Source organism: Mytilus edulis, chromosome 7, assembly GCF_963676685.1.
Source record: "Mytilus edulis chromosome 7, xbMytEdul2.2, whole genome shotgun sequence".
Classification (NCBI taxonomy): domain Eukaryota; kingdom Metazoa; phylum Mollusca; class Bivalvia; order Mytilida; family Mytilidae; genus Mytilus; species Mytilus edulis.
Genome location: NC_092350.1, coordinates 76,415,016 through 76,441,448, shown reverse-complemented (window position 1 = coordinate 76,441,448; position 26,433 = coordinate 76,415,016). Strand labels below are relative to the sequence as shown.

Genomic DNA, 26,433 nt, shown 5'->3' with positions numbered 1-26,433 from the left:
AATTGGATTATTCCTACTATAGATACATGTATACAAAATGGAGAAATTTAGATAGGTATAAGGACCAAAAAGATTCATGATAAACTAGAGAGACAGGTGACAATCAACTTTAAATACACAACTGGTTTTGGTATAACAATGTTTCTTTTATCAATAATCTATACGACTTTTAGGGGTCATTTGTAAGAAAACAAATATAAAACAAATATAACTGACAACAGATTTATTTATAACAATATATCATCTATAATTGTAACAAAATACAATTCTAAATGATGAATGGAAAAACCATTCACTATGAAGTATGCAGCAAAACCTGCTTATTCACATATAAATTCAATCTTACAAAATACATGACAATTATTCTACACATTTCAGAAACAATTTTACAGACAACACAAAACTTTCGTGGTATAAATTGCATTGGAAATAGTAGTAATTATTTAAATATAAATTTATTCTTAACTGAAATTGTGAAATCAAAGTAATCCCAGACAGTATTCTTTAAAATTTATATAAGAACTTAATGTGCTACTTTGTACAATTAGATATTTTCATTGTTTACAGATCTGTAATGCCATATGTAAAATTACTAGCAAATATTTCCAGTGAACAAAATATCCAGATGATTTTTTTATGAAACTTCTTTTTACTTGTTGTGTTGTCTCTTAACAAAGTACCGATTTATTTATCAAATTCAATTGTTAGAAAATTCGGTCTATGTTAAATTCCTAATATTTTTATCATTGCTTAATAGAAAATAAATTGCTACAATCATACTTTACTGACATCAACAGAATTTTATACACATTTTTGATCACTTAATTCCTTTTTAACAGCTAAACTACAGGAATATTTATTGCACATTCAAAATAATAATGTACATTATATTGAATATTATAGCACTTTTGTTTCAAAAGTCAACATGAATCACAAAGTCTTAAAAATACACTAATACAAAATTCAGAGATGATTTTTTATGCACTAAATATGCCTTTTGTTGTAAATCAAATTCTTGTCAGTTGTGCTTAAAACTGAATTAATTAAACTTAAATTATAACAAAAGTAAACAAGGAAAATAATCCTTTGGATTATATAAAACAAGTGAAACTGCGAGCTACTGCTCACTGATGATACCCCCGCCGCAAGTGGATAATATTAATAGTGTAAAAATATGCAAGTGTTCGGTAAACAGGGAGTTGTCGAGTGATGAATCTGAAAACGCATCACACAGTATAGCTGACTTATAAAAATCCTGAAACCAAATTTCAGAAATCCTTGTATTGTAGTTCCTGAGAAAAATGTGACGAAAATTTTTAACTTGGTTATCATCAGGGATCTCCATGGCCTGTTTAACGATGGCGCCCCGCCATCGTTCAAATGTCTTGCGCCATCGTCAAATGACTCGCGCCATCGTTAAATTGTCTTCCGCTATCGTTCAAACCTTCATCGTTTTTTGTAGCCCGACGCCATTTTTTTTATCAATTATAATCAAATGCATGTAATTGCATAACCCTTAGGCTTTTTATGTTATAATCCAATACAGTTCTAACGCCTGAGGGATATCCGGATTAAGATCGCTAATCACTTGTACCTGAGCTTGTACAGGTAGATCAACAAACCAAACAGGAGAATACTATCTGAGGATAGACGATCCATTTGTCGAATTAATCAACTAAGTTTCAGCAAATGATTATGATAATTTAGATTAAATAAATAAATTAATAATCCAGTTACAAAGAAAACAGTTTAACAAGTCGAACACGTGGTTTATTTTGACTTACGCAATCAGCATCCCCCTTTTTTAAGAAGTACAAAATAAGACACAAAACAGTAAATATTATTTCATCGCAAATAACTCGTGCACTGCTGTAACGATAATTTAGAATTACTTTAAAAGTTTAAAAGTAAAAACTTAAATATTTCCTGTAAAGAAATATCGTATCGTAATTCCGAATTCATTTCGTATATTACAATCAAATTGATACATCCGCGTTTCCGGTTTCTATTCAGACTCGGAAGATGCATGTTGCACAGCATCACTTTGCCAGATAAAGTCATTAAAAACCTTTTCATTTGTCAACGTTTGCTTTACAAATCTCTTTAACCTTTTACATAACCCGTACGAATCGTTTTGTTGTTGCTTCAAATCAGCCATACCGGTAATGGGTTCTGAATTTGACAGTGTCCATGAAAAATAAGCTCCACATCATATGATTTCTAACCCCCATAACAATTACCAACCAGATGCTCCGCAGGGCGTAGCTTTATACGACCGCAGAGGTTGAACCCTGAACGGTTAGGGCAAGTATGGACACAACATTCAAGCTGGATTCAGCTCTAAATTTGGATTGTGATTAAATAGTTGACACAGCATAGGTTTCTGACACAGAATGAATGTGTTCTAATGAACTTAAAATTTTTGTTTCTCTTAGAGCAATTCACTATGCTGTTGAATATTAATCCTCTCAAAAAAATGTTTGAAGAAATTTTCTTTTTTATTTATGAAATTTCAAATGAGAAAAATTGAACCCAATTTTTTTAATCACATCCCCCTTTCCCTTATTCCAAAACTAATCTCAATTAAAATTTCTAATGGAGTTTGCAACAATAACTACTCATTTAAATACATCATAAAATATTAAGATGTAAAAAAACTGCTTGTTATCACTGAATGGTAAAGATTATTTTAATTTATCAGTTGGTAGTAAAAAGTGAATATACATTGTATATTGTATATAACAAAGATTTAAGTTGATTCTGGACAAAGAAAGATAACTCCAATTAAAAAAAAATCTTGCTATTGCACAATATTTTGCAATTAGATATTTCTTGCTTACTATTCTGGACAAAGAAAGATAACTCTAATTAAAAAAAAATTTGATATTTCACAATATTGTGCAATTAGATATTTCTTGCCATTGCGCAATACTGTGCAATTGAAAAGACTTGCTATTACACAATACTTAATATAATAATTTTAGATCCTGATTTGGACCAACTTGAAAACTGGGCCCATAATAAAAAATCTAAGTACATTTTTGGATTCAGCATATCAAAGAACTTCAAGATTTCAATTTTTGTTAAAATCAGACTAAGTTTAATTTTGGACCCTTTGGACTTTAGTGTAGACCAATTTGAAAACAGGACCAAAAATGAAGAATCTACATACACAGTTAGATTTGGAATATCAAAGAACCCCATTTATTCAATTTTTGATGAAATCAAACAAAGTTTAATTTTGGACCCCGATTTGGACCAACTTGAAAACTGGGCCAATAATCAAGAATCTAAGTACATTTTTAGATTCAGCATATCAAAGAACCTAACTGATTCATTTTTTGTCAAAATCAAACTAAGTTTAATTTTGGACCCTTTGGACCTTAATGTAGACCAATTTGAAAACGGGACCAAAAGTTAAGAATCTACATACACAGTCATGACAGTTAGATTCAGCATATCAAAGAACCCCAATTATTCAATTTTGATGAAATCAAACAAAAGTTTAATTTTGGACCCTTTGGGCCCCTTATTATGTTGGGACCAAAACTCCCAAAATCAAACCCAACCTTTCTTTTATGGTCATAAACCTTGTGTTTAAATTTCATAGATTTCTATTTACTTATACTAACGTTATGGTGCGAAAACCAAGAAAAATGCTTATTTGGGTCCCTTTTTGGCCCCTAATTCCTAAACTGTTGGGACCTAAACTCCCAAAATCAATACCAACCTTCCTTTTGTAGTCATTAACATTGTGTTTAAATTTCATTGATTTCTATTTACTTAAACTAATGTTATTGTGCGAAAACCAAGAATAATGCTTATTTGGGCCCTTTTTTGGCCCCTAATTCCTAAACTGTTGAGACCAAAACTCCCAAAATCAATCCCAACCGTTCTTTTGTGGTCATAAACCTTGTGTCAAAATTTCATAGATTTCTATTAACTTAAACTAAAGTTATAGTGCGAAAACCAAGAAAATGCTTATTTGGGCCCTTTTTGGCCCCTAATTCCTAAAATGTTGGGACCAAAACTCCCAAAATCAATACCAACCTTCCTTTTGTGGTCATAAACCTTGTGTTAAAATTTCATAGATTTCCATTCACTTTTACTAAAGTTAGAGTGCGAAAACTAAAAGTATTCGGACGCCGGACGACGACGACGACGCCGACGCCGACGCCAACGTGATAGCAATATACGACGAAAATTTTTTCAAAATTTGCGGTCGTATAAAAAATACAAGAAATCTACATGGGGACCTTCATGAAAGCTTTTGGTCATTCTCGACTAAGGGGGGACCATTAAGACTTGGCATTTGAATGGTTAAAAACGGCAATAAATGAAAATATTGATACTTCTAATTCTATAATGAAAATTCAAATATATATAATCTAAATAAGCAATGAATTAGCATGTTCACCATTCCTTGTATGGAGGGATAACATACTTCCGATCGCACTACACTGTACAGCGTAGACACGGTTTGTAATGGTGAAAGTTCCTCCATCGTTCAATTTTCATCCATGGAGATCCCTGATCATGTGTAAAATCATACAAGTGTTTGTTAAACAGGAAGTTGTCGAGTGATGAATTTGAAAACGCATCACACGGTATAGCTGACTTATATAAATCCTGAAACCAAATTTCAGAAATCTTTGTATTGTAGTTCCTGAGAAAAATGTGACGAAAATTTTCAACTTGGTTATCATGTGTAAAATCATACAAGTGTTCGGTAAACAGGAAGTTGTCGAGTGATGAATCTGAAAACGCATCACACGGTATAGCTGACTTATATAAATCCTGAAACCAAATTTCAGAAATCCTTGTATTGTAGTTCCTGAGAAAAATGTGACGAAAATTTTCAACTTGGCTATCATGTGTAAAATCAGACAAGTGTTCCGGTAAACAGGAAGTTGTCAAGTGATGAATCTGAAAACGCATCACACGGTATGGCTGACATATATAAATGTTGATACCAAATTACAGAAAGGGTGGATGTGTAGTTCCTGAGAAAAATGTGACGAAAGTTTCATGGGACGGACAGACAGAGGTAAAACAGTATACCCCCCCTTTTTTAAAGCGGGGTTTAAAGCGGGGGTATAATTAAAATCTTTTTATTAACTAAAATAAAATACCATTACGGCCATGATTAACTTATGCTAGTGTTCTTTAAATCATTATCACATTTTCTACTGTATGTAATATTTTCAGAAATAAATGTTGCAATAAAGCAATTTTTGCAGGATTTAAACTTAGAAAATGATGAGACCAAGAATCTGTTCATTTAGATTCAATTGAATACAATTCATCTGATGATAGCTACAAAGTTACATTCAGATAAACATAGAAATCTTATACAAATTTATCAGAACTTTGAAGTTACAATATTGCCATTTCACTAGATGAGCTTCTGAAATGCAAGCCAAGCCTCTCAAAATCCACAATTAGATTGTGAAAGTTACAAATTGGTCAAATGTATAAAACCAACCCCATCGGACTGTTTTGTTGTATAATGACAAATGCTTGCTTGACCAGTTGGTATGCCTGTAACAAGGCAGTACAATCAGCTGTAATGATTTACTCAAGATCACGTTAGTTTCTAGTCAACCCAGTAAATTTTAATAGATAATCTACTCCAGATCTTGAAAGTTTATTGCGACCCAATAACTTTTGGAATATATATTCTACTCTAAATCTTGCAAGTTTATCGTGGACTCAGTAAATTCTGGTATAGAAGAATTGTCATGTAAAGGCGTACACGAGGTCACTGGCAGGTCAGGAGAAATCTCTTGGTCTTCACAGTACATCTCCATATTTGGTGGGTCATCCTTTAAAAAGAAAATATAATTTGGAACCAATGTTCACTATATATGAGTTATAAAACTTTATAAGTATCAAGTTTTCAAATGAATGGATATTCACATTTGAATAAGGACAAACATGTGTAAAACTACTATTATTCATTCTGCAATAATCCTTTGTTCCTATAAAGCTTCAAGCAATTTATTTGTTTTTTCTTGGTATCCTGCTTTGGAATCATAAATTAATTGATTCATAACAAACTCTTCTTGCACCATATTTCTTTTAATCTATGGAGAAGTTGTGACTTGACTATAGTTCACATTTTTAAATTGATACCACATAGGCAGGATAATCATTGCCAGCTACTAATTTTATAAGTGTTGTACAGTGCATTTTGAGAAATTTACTTAAAAAATATAAATAATTATTAATCAAGGATTACTGGTAAATTTTAGAGATAAATTCCTCACATTAAGTTAACTTATTGTACACTGATTTTTTATTTCCATGAATTAATTTTCATCGATTGAGGAACAAATATATCTTCATAGATATTTGATTTTCTGGTTTAGAAAAGTCTGCATAGAAGCCTTTAGAAAATTAGTACTTTGTTTAATGTCTAAATTTGTGGATCTCCATAAAAAATAACAAACCCACCTCCTAAAAGCATACCCACTTAAGGAGTAAAATCTAAAGAGTGATCAAACTCCAAGAATTCTATCATTAATGGTCAATTACATATTTTCCAGAATTTATGTGGTTTAGGAAATACAAGTAGATACAATATGAGGAAACAATGTATTCAAGCTTTCTCTTTTTCTTGAATTTAATAAATTATTTATATGCTTTTCTTTAAAAAAAAAATATTCAAAATTTTAATGATTAACAATTACAGAAGTCTAAAATAAAGATCAAATCAAACATAATCTTCTATTGTACATCCACAACTCTCATATGAACTAACCTGTAATAACTGGGTCTGTAGATACAACACCCCCGTCTCTGGATCTCGGAATGTAATCCCTCTAGATGTCATGCCATCACCTGAAGTGAAGGAATTTGTCATATAGTTATTCTTCTCTGCTGTATCTGCAAGTATAAAATACAAAAATATTATATCAATCTATTTTGTTTTGTGCTGTCTTTCCAACAACCCATGGGTCCTATATAGTTTCGTATAAAAAAAATAAGGGTTATTCCCCGCGACTAAAAATAGACATGGAGGGAAGTCCCTTTTTTTCATCACAATTGGTGAAAGTTACCACTTTTTTGTATTTGATTGTAAACATAAGTTAATTAGCTTCAATTAAAACAGGTTGAATGATTAAAATAATAGAATAAATATATATGTTTTGAGGGGAGATAACACTGTAAACATCCTGTTTTTTGGAGTGAAAATTGAAAACTTATTTGCAGCCACTGTAGCTCTTTCAGAGCAGACGAACATACCCTGAAGCCTGAATTTTTTGAAAGATAAATTTAACCAGGTAAAAATCTATGAAATTTATAGAGTTTTGATTATGAAAAATGTGCAGGTATCATGTCTTCATGGGTGTGAACATGACCTGATTTCAGATTTTTTATGCAAAGATTAGGCAATATTTTCCCCATTTTCTCTAGATAAAACTTCTTGATACTATTAAAAGTACAATTTATTTTTATTTCATTATAAACTAAGTAAAATTCTGATTCTAGTGATATCTAGTTTTATACAAGTATCTTTATTAACATTACCACCACAAAGGGTCAATCAAAAAAGGTTCCTCAAAATATGACATCATAGAAAATAAAGGGCTACGCTACAAGCGCATGATATGCCTGTTGCCCTTTTAGCTTGTCTTTATGCTTTAAATGATTTTTTTTGTACATTAATTAGACTGTTAGTTTTCTCATTTGAATTGTTTACATTTGTCCTTTCAGGGTCTTTTATAGCAGACTGTGCGGTATGGGATTTGCTCATTGTTGGAGGCCATACGGTGACCTATAGTTGTTCATTTTCTTTAAATTTATGAAAGGTAGCTCAAGTCAAAACAATTCACAAAAGTTTCATAACATTTTGTGAAAGTGTTTGAGCGATTGTCCGAAAAACTGGAAAATCCCCCATTTTTTAAGCATAAATCTTCATAACACAGAAACGTAAAATCTAAAATTTATAAAAATTGAAAGGGAACACATGTTAATAGATATAAACAATTCACCAAAGTTTCATTAAAGTTGATGGAAGCATTTTTGAGTTATTGTCTGAAAACTGGAAAATCCCCCTTTTTTTAAGGATAAAACTTCATAACATGGAAACGAAAAATCAGATATTTTGATAAAAATCGAAAGGGAGCTTACGTCAATAGATATAAACAATTCAACAAAGTTTCATAAAAGTTGGTGGAAGCGGTTTTTAGAAATTGTCCCAAGTGTGGACAACGGACGAAAGTTGATACCATATTTAGTCTTATCTTTTTTATGCAAAGATAAGGCAATATTTTCCCCATTTTCTCTAGATAAAATCGGATACACTGAACATTTTTTTCTATAATTTTGCTAGCCATCCTTGTTCTTTCATCTGGAAAATTCTGAACAACAATTTTTTTTAGGGATATCACCTTATAGTGGTCTTTAGACGGGCGTATAAAAACTGTTGATTGCACCCTATAACCATCACAAAATCAAAATTATCTGCCCTTGGTTCCAATCCAAAATCTTTACTGTATGTGAGTATGCATTAAATATTTAACAGTGGATGTAATACTAATACAATCAACAAAGTTATAAATCAACATTGTTAAATAATATTTACCTTGGAATGAAGTGTCAGCAGTTGCCATGGATGATGCCTCCTTATTTCTTCTTTTCTTTGCTCTCTCACTCATCAAATGGTTACCATGGTAATCTGTCCTTGCAGAACCACCTGATTTACTATTTGACATTGTTCCTATAAGATAAATATTTATTCATCTGACAATGACCAGATTGTAAAATATTCATATTTAGACAATGTAGAGTGTTGATGCATGTAAATATTTCATATATTGGGCTCCCAAAATATTTGGTCTCCAGCAAATCTGACAAAGGTTCTTTATAATTTGTTTTCATCAATGCTTTCTTTTTATTAATACAGTTGCATTTTATCATACAAGTTTTCCTTCACCTATTTGACCATTGTGACATCATGCTAAAATACAATTTTACTTACATGTGTATTTATTTTGATGAAAAATACTGAGCATGGAAATTGTATTTCTAGTATTAAAGTATAATGTTCTCATAATGCAAATAAATTAAGCACAACATATATTCCCCTTTCAACATGCCAAACATGACTGAAACAGGTAAATCTAAATCCATCTGTTTAACAAGCTTTGATGAATATTCATTTTTATCAAGTAAATTTAGCAACATAGATGATCTATTTCAGTACTTATTTGGATTACAAGTTTACCTTTTGTCTTGGTGCTAGGTGAGGGTGTCACTATTGTGTCAGTAGTAGTGGTGGCCATCTGATCCTGCCGTTCCATGGAAGATAGGATCTGGTTGATGACATCAGGACTTATCTGTTGGACATCACCACTATCTGTTGTAATGAATGATGTTTCCGAAATACCTGCAAATGAATAAATTACTTTACACAGACACCAAAAGACATTTAGAAATTAACACACAGTTTATCAGCAATACACATATGATTTTACAATATTTCAAATTCTTAATCAATCCATGTCCTTATTTGTTGATAACTTAAGCAATATTTCTATTTGTAAAGAGGCATAATTCTAGAACAGTAAAAGAGACATCACCAAAATTCAAACTTGATCTGTGTATTCACTGTGCTTAAACGGCTGTGGGTAACTTAAGTTACCCACAGCCCAAGATGGCAGACTCTAAACTTGTCGATATTTAAATTCTTACAAAATGTACCTTTTGAGACGTTTTTCATGCAGAATGTAAACATTTATAGGATTATTGAATAAAGAAATAACTAGCAATTACCATAAATTTGTTAATATAGAGTTCACTAAAGTGCAAGGTCAACTTTAAAAAAATGCATAAGACGTCCGTAACTTTTTGATCGAAACTAGGCAGACTGTCCGTAACTTTATTTTCAGATGTGGGTAACTTTTGATTTAAAATTTTAAGAATTATAATTTCAACAATTAGAAGACTATTAACATCGTATTTGTAACCTTCACGGCCGTTTATACTACTCATTCATCACCAAATGTGATTTTATTAACGCATCATACTTACACCACAGAGGTTTTATGTGGGGTTTGTGGAGTGGGGTGCTCATTTTCGCCATATCTTTCAATATTTTCTTCAGTTTATGTTCAGGTCTTTATGTTTTTGAAGTATACTGATATTTCTTTATGAAGATAACTTCAAATGCAAAATATTCTTAGCTTGAAAACGTGTTTGTTTTGAGTAAAATCATCTGAAAAGTTGGATTAAAGGGTGTTTGAAATTTCCTAATTTTTTTTTCAAGGGGGGACACATATTCGCCGTTTTTACATATCTATTTAATACCAAATAACTGCAGCTTTAAACAATATTTATCAAATAAATTTCATTATAGACGAATAGCAGACATTTGAAAGGTGTAAAAAACTGAAATTTAGGGCAATCAGTCAAAGAATTACTAAGGAATGCTTCTTTGAAATCGTTTTTGTCATTCAGGAAATTGTGTGAAAATCGTTGTCCATTTTTCGGTCCTTTGCCGTAAGTGCCGAAATTTAGTCTCATTTTCAAAATTAATCATATTTGTTATAAAAATATAATTTAACGACATGTTAATTCCATTTCAACCATCCTTTGAAGTTTTTACACCTCAAAATCATAAAACGGCGAAATTGTGTCCATGGCGAATATGAATGAAACTCTATAAATTCTAATCGAATCGTAATGTCATTGGACTTAGAATTAAGTGATTTTTTTTTAAATCATAGAAATGAATATTTTTTTTAATATAATCGTTTTTGGCTGAACCTTTGATAATTGTCTTGTGATTGGGCAATTTTGATCCCCCCTCCCCCATCAAAAAAATAATAATCCCGGATTTACGCATGATCTATTCTTGTCATTGCTGGCAGAAAATCAGTTAGTGCATCATGATACACGCCACATGCATGTATAAACCAGATGCTCCGCAGGGCGTAGCTTTATACGACCGCAGAGGTTGAACCCTGAACAGTTGGGGCAAGTATGGACACAACATTCAAGCTGGATTCAGCTCTAAATTTGGATTGTGATTAAATAGTTGACACAGCATAGGTTTCTGACACAGAATGAATGTGTTCTAATGAACTTAAAATTTTTGTTTTCTCTTAGAGCAATTCACTATGCTGTTGAATATTAATCCTCTCAAAAAAATGTTTGAAGAAATTTTCTTTTTTATTTATGAAATTTCAAATGAGAAAAATTGAACCCAATTTTTTTAATCACATTCCCCTTTCCCTTATTCCAAAACTAATCTCAATTAAAATTTCTAATGGAGTTTGCAACAATAACTACTCATTTAAATACATCATAAAATATTAAGATGTAAAAAAACTGCTTGTTATCACTGAATGGTAAAGATTATTTTAATTTATCAGTTGGTAGTAAAAAGTGAATATACATTGTATATTGTATTTAACAAAGATTTAAGTTGATTCTGGACAAAGAAAGATAACTCCAATTAAAAAAAAATCTTGCTATTGCACAATATTTTGCAATTAGATATTTCTTGCTTACTATTCTGGACAAAGAAAGATAACTCTAATTAAAAAAAAATTTGCTATTTCACAATATTGTGCAATTAGATATTTCTTGCCATTGCGCAATACTGTGCAATTGAAAAGACTTGCTATTGCACAATACTTAATATAATAATTTTGGATCCTGATTTGGACCAACTTGAAAACTGGGCCCATAATAAAAAATCTAAGTACATTTTTGTTGAATCATGGACCCTTTGGACTTTAGTGTAGACCAATTTGAAAACAGGACAAAAAATGAAGAATCTACATACACAGTTAGATTTGGTATATCAAAGAACCCCATTTATTCAATTTTTGATGAAATCAAACAAAGTTTAATTTTGGACCCCGATTTGGACCAACTTGAAAACTGGGCCAATAATCAAGAATCTAAGTACATTTTTAGATTCAGCATATCAAAGAACCTAATTGATTCATTTTTTGTCAAAATCAAACTAAGTTTAATTTTGGACCCTTTGGACCTTAATGTAGACCAATTTGAAAACGGGACCAAAAGTTAAGAATCTACATACACAGTCATGACAGTTAGATTCGGCATATCAAAGAACCCCAATTATTCAATTTTGATGAAATCAAACAAAGTTTAATTTTGGACCCTTTGGGCCCCTTATTCTGTTGGGACCAAAACTCCCAAAATCAATACCAACCTTCCTTTTATGGTCATAAACCTTGTGTTTAAATTTCATAGATTTCTATTTACTTATACTAACGTTATGGTGCGAAAACCAAGAAAAATGCTTATTTGGGTCCCTTTTTGGCCCCTTATTCCTAAACTGTTGGGACCTAAACTCCCAAAATCAATACCAACCTTCCTTTTGTAGTCATTAACATTGTGTTTAAATTTCATTGATTTCTATTTACTTAAACTAAAGTTATTGTGCGAAAACCAAGAATAATGCTTATTTGGGCCCTTTTTTGGCCCCTAATTCCTAAACTGTTGAAACCAAAACTCCCAAAATAAATCCCAACCGTTCTTTTGTGGTCATAAACCTTGTGTCAAAATTTCATAGATTTCTATTAACTTAAACTAAAGTTATAGTGCGAAAACCAAGAAAATGCTTATTTGGGCCCTTTTTGGCCCCTAATTCCTAAACTGTTGAAACCAAAACTCCCAAAATCAATCCCAACCGTTCTTTTGTGGTCATAAACCTTGTGTCAAAATTTCATAGATTTCTATTAACTTGAACTAAAGTTATAGTGCGAAAACCAAGAAAATGCTTATTTGGGCCCTTTTTGGCCCCTAATTCCTAAAATGTTGGGACCAAAACTCCCAAAATCAATACCAACCTTCCTTTTGTGGTCATAAACCTTGTGTTAAAATTTCATAGATTTCCATTCACTTTAACTAAAGTTAGAGTGCGAAAACTAAAAGTATTCGGACGCCGGACGACGCCGACGCCAACGTGATAGCAATATACGACGAAAATTTTTTCAAATTTTGCGGTCGTATAAAAATAAAAATCAACAATGATGTTTCCACAGATTATCTGCAATGGTGGGAAACCACCCTCTGAACTGGGCGATTTGGGTATCCCGACGTTATAAAAAATCAGACCCAAGTTTAACGGATTTATCGTTATTGTTTTCATATTATTCCCAATTTTGTCTTTCATTCTAATTCAAATGAATTATATCATACTAGAGATGTACTTCATTTCTGATTATGTATTCGATGCAACCTCTATCATAAGTAAAACATTACATCCACGTATGTTGATTCTTTGAAAGTTACGGACATTCCTATTGGTATAATGAAAAAAGTTAAGGGCAAGTTGTTTTTAAGTTACGGACAGCCTAAGCGTTTTTTCAAATCGTGCTGTGATCGTTTATTTTGTAAAATTTAATCACCTTTTAATGTTAGGGGTTTCCCTAAACAATTAATACAACTTTTTAATTCAGTGGTTTAATTGATGCATCCATGGTATTGTTATTCTATAGAAGAGAAGACCCTAACCGACGCAAGGCGGCTCCATCTTGGGCTGTGGGTAACTTAAGTTACCCACACCGTTAAACTGTATTGTGGTAATAAGCATTGTGTATTAGTTTCATAACCTTCGGTTGAGGCAAACTAAAGTTAGAGAATGGAAACCAACTTCGAGATGTACAGTTCTTGGTTGTATATGTAGAAATCATCTTTTCCAAATTTTCTGATTACATGCATTACAGGATTGCCTACTTTGAGATGACAGTTTTAAAATCAAAGGTGTCCCTCATTGCTCATTTGAAAGATGAGCAATTCCTTACCAGCTCTGATTCATTTCAAACAGTCTAAAGATATGAAAAACTCTAATAACTGAAACACTAGCAGAGAATAAGTAATACAAGTGTAAGTGGCTAATATGGACGCCATAGAATATAATAATGCTGCTTTTAATGTTTATCTGAATGTCATACATAAAAACATTTGTTTTGCCAAATCAGATACATTTAATTTTTTTTTATATAATTTTGCTAGCCATCCTGGTAATTTCATATTTAACAATTTTTTAGGGATATGGCCTTTTAGTCATAAAATAATTCATATAAATTAAAACATATATTTTTCTGTTCATATGAAATCATAAAGATCTGTTTTTAGAATGAGACTGTTATGACCAACAAACATACATTATTATTACTAATAACTTTTTTTTTTAAATAAGAAGAGGTATCACACAAGAGATCAAATGACAGTCTGAAGCAATGGTGTACACTAAATTCACATTCTAATTTTCATCACTAGAAAACTACCTTCAATTATAATTGCGATTGAACCTTACCAGAAGATGCTATAAATTCTGACGGATCTATCATCACTTGTTCAGAGGAAGTTTCTTGGACTGGGGCATTCTGAGGACAGTCTGTATCAGTCACTTCTGGTTGACCATCTGGAACTTTTAAAATTAAAGATGGAAATTTACAAGAGAATCTTAGTGTTGTCCCTTTTAAAAAAAATCAATTGACAAATTGTTGTTGCCTACTGGAAATGCCGAAATATCTTTAAAAGTTTGACCTATGTAAAGAGGCATAACTCTAGAACAGTAAAAGAGACATCACCAAAATTCAAACTTGATCTGTGTATTGTGGTAATAAGCATTGTGTATCAGTTTCATAACCTTCGGTTGAGGCAAACTAAAGTTAGAGAATGGAAACCAACTTCGAGATGTACAGTTCTTGATTGTATATGTAGGAATCATCTTTTCCAAATTTTCTGATTACATGCATTACAGGATTGCCTACTTTGAGATGACAAATTGTTGTTGCCCACTGTAAATGCCAAAATATCTTTAAAAGTTTGACCTTTGGAATAAATGGTGTATAATATATCTAACCTTCCTGGAATGGTATATAGATTATTAGTTGGTCAGGACGTTTTGTGCAAGTAACACAAACTGTTTACTTTGTCCATCTTTTTTATATTGCTTTGTTCCATGCTCTTTATCGATTTTAAAAAACAAAATCCTTACATATTTTTTTCTATTTAGGATATTACTATTTAATACCATTATTACTCTGTTGTACAAATTAGTATATTCATCAGATCTCTAAATAATTCTGATCTTTTTGAGAATTTATTCTGAAATCCTCCCCCAACCACATTGGAAATGATACATTTATGAAAATCTAAAAGCACATGCTTTAGCACATAAATCAGTATCCCACATCTTATAAGTTTAAATACCTGAAGAATTGGGTCCATCTATAGATGCAAGTAGTCCAATATCAGGCAGATCATTGTCTAGGTAAGGCATGATATCTATGTTGTCAGCCTGTGTACTGTTGCCCTCAGACATGACCTGTTTAACATGTTTGACGATGTGAGCCCTCAGTGAGGGTTTGTTAGAGTACTTTTTCAGACATCCCTCCATTGGACAGTGGTACATCACTTTCTTTCCACCATTCTCATGCTTCTTGATATGAACAAATAAACTACTTTTGGCAGTGAATTTAATACCACATCCTAGAAGAGATATTAAACAATTTACATTATTCCAACCTACAGCCAACTTGTCTCTGCTATTTTAAAGTCTAATGTTGTCTAAAAAATTCAACCTCTTTTATCAAAAGTAAGCACGCAAAATATAGTGGATAATCTAGTGCCAAACTGCAAAATGATAAAAATACAGATTATGCGCCCTAGCTTTGTTTATAAGTTTCTAACAACACTTTTCTACTTTCTGTTCTGGTAATAATAACATCAGTAAATAAAATTTCGCATTAAATTACTGTTAATTCAGAAACTATTGTTAGGTTTTATTTCTGCCATTAAAATGCATCAGAATCAGGCTACTAACAATGCAGTGAATATGATCACAAAGTTAAATTCTGAAAATCAATTCTTTTTAATTGCTGTTTTCAATTTTTCACCCTATTTCTGCAAACCTGAAATTTAGTTTTTAGTAAAAGATATATGTTGTTTGGAAGCTCTTTAGAAAAGGAGGTTCATTTGCTTACCTTCTACAGGACAGGCAAATGGTTTATCCCCTGAATGTGTGATTTTATGACCTTTGAGATGCTCAGATCTCATGAAGGCTTTACCACAGAGATCACACACCCACTTTCTGACCCCTGTGTGTTTGGCTTGATGTCGTTTTAATTTACTGGCTGTTGTAAAAGCCCACTCACAACCCTGTAAAACAAAGAAAGCAAAAAATGTCATTTGCCTTTAAATATATAAAGGGTTTCCTGAATGACAGGGTTAAGGTATCAATCTTAAATTTTAATAAATCAAACAACTTCAGAGAAGTTCCAAATTTGCTCTGCCCAATGAAGATGTTTTTAATTTTGTTTATTCTTGCATTTAAAACAACATAAACAAGAACATAGACATTGCAAACTTTGGTATAACATAACATATAAGTTTATTTAGCACTGTTGATTGATCTATTTTCACAAGTATCAAATTATAAAGATAGGATAGAGGAAAAGTGGTATTTACTTGATAATTGAATATCAAATAAAAGAAGCCTGAAGACCAGCTTTTTTTTGGGTTGTCGATAAATACACAATTATCCTTTAAGTTAGATAACAGATGATCACCAGATCATTATGCAAATATACAACTCACTTCAAATCCACAGATGTAAGGTTTTTCTCCTGTATGTGATCTCATGTGCTGTTTAAGTCTACAGGTTTTGTCAAACACCTTCCCACAGCCTTCAAATGTGCAGGTCAGATCATCTTTGTTATGTTGGTGAACCCTTGGATGAGAACCCATGGACAATGCTGATATGAACACTTTGTCGCAACCTTCATGAGGACATCTGAAATATAGATCATATATAATCATTCTAAATTTTCTAGGATATTATAATATTGCTTGTATTGAGTGAAGTGTTTTTATATTACTTTAAACATTTACCATACATGCTAGAAAAAATATTATAAAGCAATAAAGTACACAAGATAAAACTGATCTGGTGATTGAGATTAAACAAACATTTGCACCCTTTTAGTCCATGTAAACTACTGCAGGACATGTCATGGGCCCATGAAATTGGAAATTGGATACACCTTTTGTCTATTTAAATTTAAAATAAGCAAAACTTCTACAGATCAGAGGGTGCTATGTATATTCTTTCTAGACCTTTGTCTATTTTTAGATAAATCAATTTTTATGCACATGATCCTTCAAATGTCTAATGGTACCTAGAACTAGGTTCCTTTGTCAAAGAAAAGATTGACATTCAATACTGAAAGTCCTCAAAATGACATAACTCTTTAGAAATTTGATAGGGATTAATTACTTGTATGTTTTTTCATGCCCACTGTGTGATTTCATGTGTGCATCTAACTGTCTCTTGGTAGCAAACTTCAGTGCACACTCCTCCACAGGACATTGCTCTGTACATGGTCTGCTGTGTAACTTTATATGAGAGTTGAGATTATAAACTGTTGTGAACTTCCCTCCACATTCAGGTATAGGACACTGAAATATATCATAATGTATAATTACACATAATTGTCAGTTGCATTGGATTTGGATTAAAATCACTAATAAATACTGCAAAACAAAAATTCCTAAACCTATAAAAATGTTGACAAACAAGTGGAATTTTACTTTGTGTACATCATGTATATGAATCTGACATTGTATACAAATAAAACATGTACCAAAACAAGCTCTAACAAATACCTAAGTTAACATTTAAATTTGAAACTGCCATTTCCTCAAAAGTAAGTAATCCAACATAATAACAAGATGATAAACTTTAAACCATTATTTTTTTTGTTTTTAAAGATGTCAATTAATTTCTACAAAAGATAATTTAATGTGCTATTGCTGCCATGATTGTTTTGGCCATACCATGAAAGACTTCCTGCCCTCGTGTGATTCTTCATGTCGTTTTAACTTGTAATGAGTTGTAAACGCCCATTCACAGCCTGCTTTTGAACACTGCAAATAGAATGAATAGTATGCACATTGACATTTTTGACAAGGGACATAACTATTGTACACATAATTGACAAGGACTGAAATTTGTTCTACAAGTAGTCTGAGACATTGCTGACATCAACCTATAATATAAATTTAATAGAAAGCTGAAGATTTAGTCCCTTGAGAGGGTTTACAAAAATTGGTAGACAGACAATATGCCAAATTATATACTGGTTACGTCAGGTTGAACTTTTATATTGTCAGTAGTGCAAACAGTTCATGATTGGACAGCAAACAGGTTAAGGACATAAAACATCTTGAATATCATTGTAATGTTATATTGAATACGATAACAATGTCTATGTAGAATATCATTATATTAATCATGTTTAAGTATGTGTATCTTTTGTAGACCTGGTCATATAAATATACATTTAGGATAATTCAATTAAAAAATCTTCCAAATCATCAATGTTTCTTACTTTAAATGGCCTTTCTCCAGTATGTCTCATTTGATGAGTTTTATACTTTGATAATCTCCTAAACATCTTACTACAGCCCTCTACTGGACAAACAAACACCTTCTTATTCTCCATAGAATTCATGAGCACCTGAATAAAGAAAGGAAATACTTTTTCAGTGCCCAAACATTTTGAAAGAAATTGACAGAAAATGTCATGTTGAAAGTGAAGATATTTCATAAACAACACAGATTGATTTTCATAGTTTTTTAGAACCTTTATGAATAAAAAGTAACTAGTGTCCATGGGACATTGATGACCTTACTTGTAAATATACAGCAAAATTAGCATTTTTTTCTATTTAACATGCATGTTTAATTATAAAGGGACAAAAGTAATAAAAACGGTGATTTCAAACTTGATCTGAGTTTGGTAATGATAAGCATGGTGTATAATTTCCTTACAAATATTTGTTTGATACAAAATAAAGTTAGATTGCGAAAACTACAGATTTGGCCAGGTTTTCATTCATTAGGGGACATAATTAGAATATGGTGAATGTTATTTTGCTAAATTCTTTGCTTTGCTATAAAAGATACATTCTTACATGTACATGTATCTGAACATAAAAGTCAGTGATATTGTTGTCTTTTTTCATAACTACCTGTACCTTTTTTTATTGGGAAAAGTGCATACTTTTTATTGAAATTGGGAAATTTGTATATTTTATTCTAAACACATCTCCGCTTTTTTGCTGACCTTTGCTGTCTTTTTTGCACTGTTTTTTTTATGTATATTAAATTTTGGTTGTCAGACTTTTTCAACCTGAAAGGTACTTTTCGGAGAGGGGAAAGAAACAGAAGCAATGATGGTACTAAATGCATTGAAAACCATATGTGTTACAAACACCATGATGATTCTGATCAGAAAACCGGATCTCAAAAGTGCTTTCTAATATCAAAATAATAACATGAATACGATATTTACAATCATTACCAGTGATGTCACTAAGTTTTGAAGAAGCAGGCTGAATTTCTAAAATAGGCGGCAAGTACATGCGGACGGCGAAGCTGTTCGCAGCGACGAGCTTGCTCGTCGCTACTACAGCCGGGGGTCTGGGGCCCGCTCAAGGGCCCCATGATTTTTTTTTAAAATGGTGCAAAATCCTGCATTCTGGGGGTGTCCTAGACCCTTATTCAGACCTCTGAAAACATCATTTTTTACTGAAGATAATGTAAATGATTAACTAAAATTAGCAACATGATGGGTAAATTTTCTGTACATGTGATCACATCATTGATCATCTTGATGGACCAATATACATTTTTGTGCATTTTCCTGCAGACTGCTAGTAAATATTTTTGAACTGAAAGAATCCAAAAATCTTAGTTTGAATAGAAACATATTGTCTCTGGTTTGAATTATCACTTGCATTGAATAATTTAGTTTTAAATGAAAATTGTAATTCTGACATTGAGAACATTATGTTTTAATTTTATATTAAAAAAGTGTTGGTTTTGTTTTTACAAAATTAAAAACAATATTCACTGACTAGTAGTCAGCTGGAGCTTCGATTTCAAAGTTAAAACTGTTACTGACAGAGGTGCTATATTTTATAAAATCGTATACTCTCCCCAAAAAGATTTGAAAATTTAGACTAAAATTCCTGCATTCTGAGCATACCTGGGAGTGATTTAGATGCTTGGGAAAATGTTAATTTTGTCTTATTTTTGTTGTTGACTTCAATCACATTTGATTTTTTTTTTAAATGAGAATCCGTATATATAGTCCTGGCAAGGCTAATCTATATTAGATTTTTTTCTGGGAAGTCTGTTCTTGAACAATCTAATTAAAAACCGATCTCTCATCGCTTCTGTTTCTGATATGTCGCGTGGGAGATCTAACGAAACCCGCTTTGAGGTCACATGTGAGTGACCTCGTAGGTGTGTCTTTTTCGACCAATGAAATTGAGTCTTCCACGATCTTCGAAGTTAAACGTAAGGCAAAGGGATGTAACTTATTTTATTTACGACGAAATCGTCAGTCATAATAATTCATAAACTTTTTTGATTGGCTTATTAATAGGTCGTCAACTCATTTGCATATCTTTATAAATTCATGACTTTTAGTTCAATCACATGTGACCTCAAAGCGGGTTTCGTTAGATCTCCCACGCGACATATCAGAAACAGGAGCGATGAGAGATCGGTTTTTAATTAGATTGGTTCTTGAATATATGTAAATAATACACAGTCAAGTGCCTGTCAAATAATAGGTGAAATATTATAATTTTATTTCAATAATAATCGAATTTATTAAATATCTTGATCGATTTATTTGCGTACGTACTTTAAATAGTGACAAATGATCGACCCCAATTTTTCTCATAAGACTTGTACACGTATTTCAAACATGTTGTCAAGCTATGTCGTTTTATTTTTTCTTATTTGTTAACTGTTCAGTAAGCAGTAAACTAAAATCCTTTTGAACTAAAGATATTTTTAAAAATTATTTGTGGTCGACAATATTCTACTTTCGTTATTGACCTTCATTCTCTGGACACCACGTGGTCGTGGGCTTTGAAATGTGAACTACAAAAGGTGCTGTTTTCCAGATTCTTGACAACATTATATATATTATACTTTCTTTTATTTGACTGATATATTTTCATAACATGCTATTGTCATCTTTGGCCTATTCCTTCTCTTGAAGCCAAACAGGGTCATAATGTCCATCGGAACGTCTCTCTTTTTATCCTTGCAAACATACAATACTTACCGACTTTAAATAGACGACCAATCAGCGGACTGCATTTACATGAACTATATTTAGTCAAAGGTAAACACTGATTTACATCCTTGTTTATCGCGACTTTAATCGTGGAAGCTGATGCATTGAACAATTATTTGTTAATATTAACCTGATTATCTTTTTTATCTTATTATTTTTTTTTACTCATGCAAAAATAGCCGGCGGGAAAACGACAATAACCGGCGAAAATCGCCGGCTGCCGGCTTCTAACGACATCACTGATTACTACCAATGCCATCACTGTTTGGGGAAAATGTAAAACTTTTTGGGAGGAATTTTCAGTCATTTTTTTAGTTATTGGGAATTTTCTCTAGGGGAAAAAGCCGAATTTTGGCTGTAATTTGAGGCAAACAATATCACTGAAAGTCCCTCACTGCTTTGCACTAGACATGAGGAGAACTACTACAAAATGAGGTACTTTATTTCTGGTTCTATTTTTTTCCCCAATTAATAAATTTTATATCATAGTCTTTTAATTCTTAATTTTTTTTCTTATTAAATTGACCTCATACTTCTTACCATAATCATACATTGCTCATATTATCACTTTATTACTTTGTGTATTATGTATTGTGTATTTCACTAAAAGCTTGTTTTAAAATAAACATTGTATGATGTGTTGATATGCATCTTGCTCAACGGGCCCATGATTCATATTATAAATTAATGTTTTAATGTCTAAATGAAGACCTACTTTAGGTGAGTTTTCTAGCTGTAGGACCTTTTGTACTCCATCCATCTGTACAATATTAACCAGTCCATTGTTTGAAGTGTCAGGACTTAACAATAAATAACCTGTAAAAAACATATTTCACATTAGTTACCAGAAAAACAATCAAGAGTTGATAGTGAGCTTACATGTATGTTAAAACAGTTTATCTTGTAGGAAATTATATTTTAATTGAAGAATTTTCATTTAATCTCTGATCAATTAATTCACAAGTATTCTAGAATCTGGCTATTACCGGGTATATGTATTGTTAAATAAAATATGACCGGATACGATGACTTTTTGTCGGCAAAAAGCTCTACAGAGCTTATGTTTGTATTTAATGTAACCGGACTTGAAATAAAATTTCTTATCTTACTTGATTTGTCTCATTGACGCTCTACATTTCCATTAATTCATCGTCCTTTTATTCAAATGTTTCATATAAGAAGGCTGTTGGTTTTCCCTTTTTCAATTTGTTTCACATTTCTTCAAGTCAGGGACCAGCTCTTAAGGCGGGCTGTATGACATGATTTCAGTTCATGTTGAAGGCTGTATGATGACCGAAATGTACATCTATATTCATTTGAATTCTAGAATATCATTGTGGATCATACCATAATTTCTAGTACTTATAATAGCATATACACTGGGGTAAAGCTGATGACCGTAACTGCATTCACGGTCATCCCAAGATGTCGGATGAAAAATTAGGTCAGTTTCTGTATTGTCTGTTAAAGTGTTTCTATATCATTTTCTTTACAAATCATACATTGAAACGATGTAAATTTATAAAAGAATCACTCGGAAATCACTAATTACTTCTGAGAAATGTGCATGAAACGGGAAATTCGATTTGAAAAAATCGCCAAGATGACCGTAAATCACAATCGAGATGACCGCAACAGAATCAGCGATTCATAACAAGGCTGACCGTAACTGCTTTTAAGATGACCGTAATTTGTAAATGATGACCGTAACTTTTAAAGGATGACCCTCAATTCTAAGTAATATCCGTATTTATATAACTATCTTTTTTTATCAAATGATTAATCGTGTTGGTATACACATATTAATATGAGAGTTTTATCCTATAGGTAGAAGAAAATAAGACGTGCTTCAAATGCAGAGATTACCATATGTATCTTTTTTACAGTAGAGGGTTCAATTTTTAAAATAAATTTGCCAAAAGACATGCAAATGAACATGAACAGGAAGGGAAAACATGCTACAAAAGCGCGATAAAATGACACCTTACAAGCATAATGAAAAAAATGCGGTGCACAGCCTTCAACTGCTCGACAGAAGTTTTTTTTTGTTTCTGGGATTCCTTTTAATGACATATAATAAATATACATTGATATTATATCGTCTTTCATTTTGTCGTGCAAATAAAATAACAGAAATATTTTGAAAATATCATTCGAATAAACTAGTGAAGGTGAGCTCCAGCAAAGTAGATCCTTAAAATAGTATTGTACGAAAAGCGTATCACAAGGCGGAACGTTGTCAATTAGTATATATATATATACAGAAATGTTATTCATACAGTCAGGATTCTACTTCTTCAAAATTATCTCCCCATTACGCCAGTTCATGCTCACAATCGTAGAAATGGAAGCCATTGTAGGGATGACGCTCTGCCAATTTTGATCTTGAAAACTGATAAATTTATCCACATAGCACCAATACGATCGATCGTTATCTGTCAGTTATATTTTAAAAGACAAATGTATCTACTAGCTAATGAGCATTAGTTAATGATCTTGTCTGCATTGATTCAACTTAAAAATATTGTCTGTTTGGATGTCAGATGGAATTTTTGAAAATTATTAAGCATTTAAAAAAATTCTAATTAAATATTTCGTGGAAGGGCAGACTATACATTTTCAGTGGTTGAAGATTATAAACCCTAGTTATCACACACAAGAAAATCATATTTTTTCGAAGATATCCATTTTCATCATCCAAATTAAAAGACTGTCGTCAAGTACTTTTAGAAAAAAAATAGCGATTCGAACACACCTACTCTGTTTTTGTGATTCATTAGATAGGTATCTCGACTTGATATCTTATTGTTTTGCATTACTATGTAATAGATACATTGAAAACTTATGCAAATGGTGTTTTTAAAATAAGAAAATTGTCGTTTTATTTGTTTCTATTAACTTTTAAAAATTTTGTTACTATATCAAACATTACAGTTAACTTTTATCGCTTTCTCGATAAACACAGAGCTTCGATTTTTTTGTTCTATTTCAAAAGTGTTTCCGCCTGCATATATCAAGACAAATTAAGATTTTAATCTGCTTCCTCTGGAACCATACACATGGGCTCGATTACCAAATATTCATATATTTATTAATGTTTTTAATGCTCCATTTATTGGCATTATGCTTTTCTGGTCTGTGCGTACATTCGTCCGTTCGTCTGTTTGTTTGTCCGTTTGTCCAGCTTCAAGTTAAATAAAATTGAAACTTAGTACACATTTTCCCTATGGTATGATCTTTTTAATTCTAATGCCAAATTACAGTTTTATCCCATTTTCATAGTCCACTAAACATAGAAAATGATAGTGTAGATGAGGCATCCGTGTACTAGGGACACATTCATGTTTCTTCAAATTTTCGTCGTATCGCTGTCAATTTGTGTTAAAATTTTAACGTCGATATCAATAAATATTTCATTGTTTACGAGAAATATGCAATTTACTATCATTGTTATAAATCCTAAATATGGCCAATTATATTATAGTTTAAAAAAAGAAATTTATGAAACATATTTATATCCGCTAACCGATCCCCTATTGAGATCGACAAACTCAACAAAAAAGCTTTGAATACAATACGGATATTTCTTAGAATTGATGGTCATCCTATAAAAGTTACGGTCGTCCTATATTAATTAGTCAAGTCTTTACAAATTACGGTCATCTTTTTACCAATCACGGTCATCCTTGTTTTATGTTACGGTCATCTTGAAAATATTTTGATTATGATTTACGGTCATCTTAACTATTTTTTCAAATCGAATTTCCCGTTTCATACACATTTCTCGGAAGTAATTAGTGATTTTCGAGTGATTCTTTTATAAATTTACATCGTTTCAATGTATGATTTGTAAAGAAAATGATATAGAAACACTTTAACAGACAATACAGAAACTGACCTAATTTTTCATCCGACATCTTGGGATGACCGTGAATGCAGTTACGGTCATCAGCTTTACCCCAGTGATATAGGAAATGGCAATGGTGAAATTAATGATCCAACTTTGAAAACATTGAATATATATGAAAATATGTTGGTTGTTTTGAAAAATGTTTCCTTTTCAGCATAAATGAACATTACAGTGACCTATATAATAGTTGTTTATTTCTGTGTCATTTTGGTCTCTTATGGAGAGTTGTCTCATTGGCAATCATACCACATCTTCTTTTTATATTGCATCATTAAAATCTTTCAAATGCATAACATTAACCTGTTTGTGGGATTGTTTGATGTTGTCCCTCCTGTGGCTGTGTTGGTTTTATTGCATTTGTGGCTTGTTGTAGATCAGCTGTATTGATTTTATATAACTGGTTGCCCTGGTTTGTATTCACAAGGATGTGGGTCGAGTTTGAAGGTTTGTCTGTTGAAATGGAAATGGTGGCAAACTTCAAATTCCCCTGTGGAGTCACTGAGGACTGTGGTGGAATCACTTGAATTGTCTGTGGAATCGCTGTGGCTTGAATCAATTGTGGGTTATTGGCATTGATAGGGGCCATCAATACTGTAGGTTCGGGTATTTGACCAGGCGGCTTTCCAACATTGTAGGTTGCACTTTGTCTTGCAGTATTATTCATGTCCTCATTCTGGCCAACTATTGTAATGGTTTGAGAATTTTGGGCAGTACCTGTATTAATTTGTTCATTGTTTTTTATAGACTGTGATAACTGCCCTATGTCTGCATTTAAAACAGAGTTAATATTTTGATGAATGGAAGATGGTGGAATGACTAGATTTGTATCTGTTGTGCTGAACACAGGCTGATTTAAAGGAGACATGAAAATTTGAGCACCAGAAACATCACTGTCCAGTGGCAGTGATATACCGGTACCACCCGAGGCGAGATCGACGACACTCGCCTCAAAGAAATCCCCCTCATCAGAAGACGACGAAGGAATGTCAAAGTTATCACTATCATGTCTACTTCTCAGCCATTCGGAATCGTTTTGAGGATCCGTCCTGAAGCTGTCAAGATCTTCGCTTGATAGAAATTGTACATTTTCAATGTCAGTGTCAATATTTTTTTCGATAATGTCGCCATCTTGAAACGACAAAATTTGATCTTCATTGTTCTTTTTATGATATGATTCGGTTCTCTCAATTAAAGTGTCAGATATGTCGCCTTTATTTACACTGAAGCCGGTCGCATGTTTTTCAAGGGTGCCGCCATATTCTTTACTTGACAGACCCCCTTCTATCGACATATTGAAGCCCCATTCGATCTACCATATGGGGTTCGCCATTTCTGACCAAAGAGTCACTGCGGTGACGTCACGCGCAC

General features: G+C 32.2%; 1 protein-coding gene across 2 annotated transcripts; it reads right to left on the bottom strand.

Annotated features, from left to right (window-relative positions):
- Positions 1-208: 208 nt before the first annotated feature.
- LOC139482247 (zinc finger protein ZXDC-like) lies at positions 209-26,430 on the bottom strand. Of its 2 annotated transcripts, none has more exons than XM_071265977.1 (13): positions 25,366-26,430; positions 21,871-21,971; positions 18,387-18,515; positions 17,833-17,922; positions 17,273-17,454; positions 16,594-16,789; positions 15,981-16,155; positions 15,208-15,486; positions 14,306-14,422; positions 9,233-9,394; positions 8,591-8,725; positions 6,764-6,888; positions 209-5,825 (listed from the first exon to the last, which is right to left on the bottom strand). In XM_071265977.1, the coding sequence occupies exons 1-13, from the start codon at positions 26,354-26,356 to the stop codon at positions 5,682-5,684; spliced, it is 2,826 nt and encodes a 941-aa protein (XP_071122078.1). In that variant the 5' UTR covers positions 26,357-26,430; the 3' UTR covers positions 209-5,681. The 2 variants fall into 2 exon arrangements, with proteins under 2 accessions (XP_071122078.1, XP_071122079.1); XM_071265978.1 differs by having other exon boundaries at positions 14,306-14,419.
- Between the last annotated feature and the right edge of the window lie 3 nt (positions 26,431-26,433).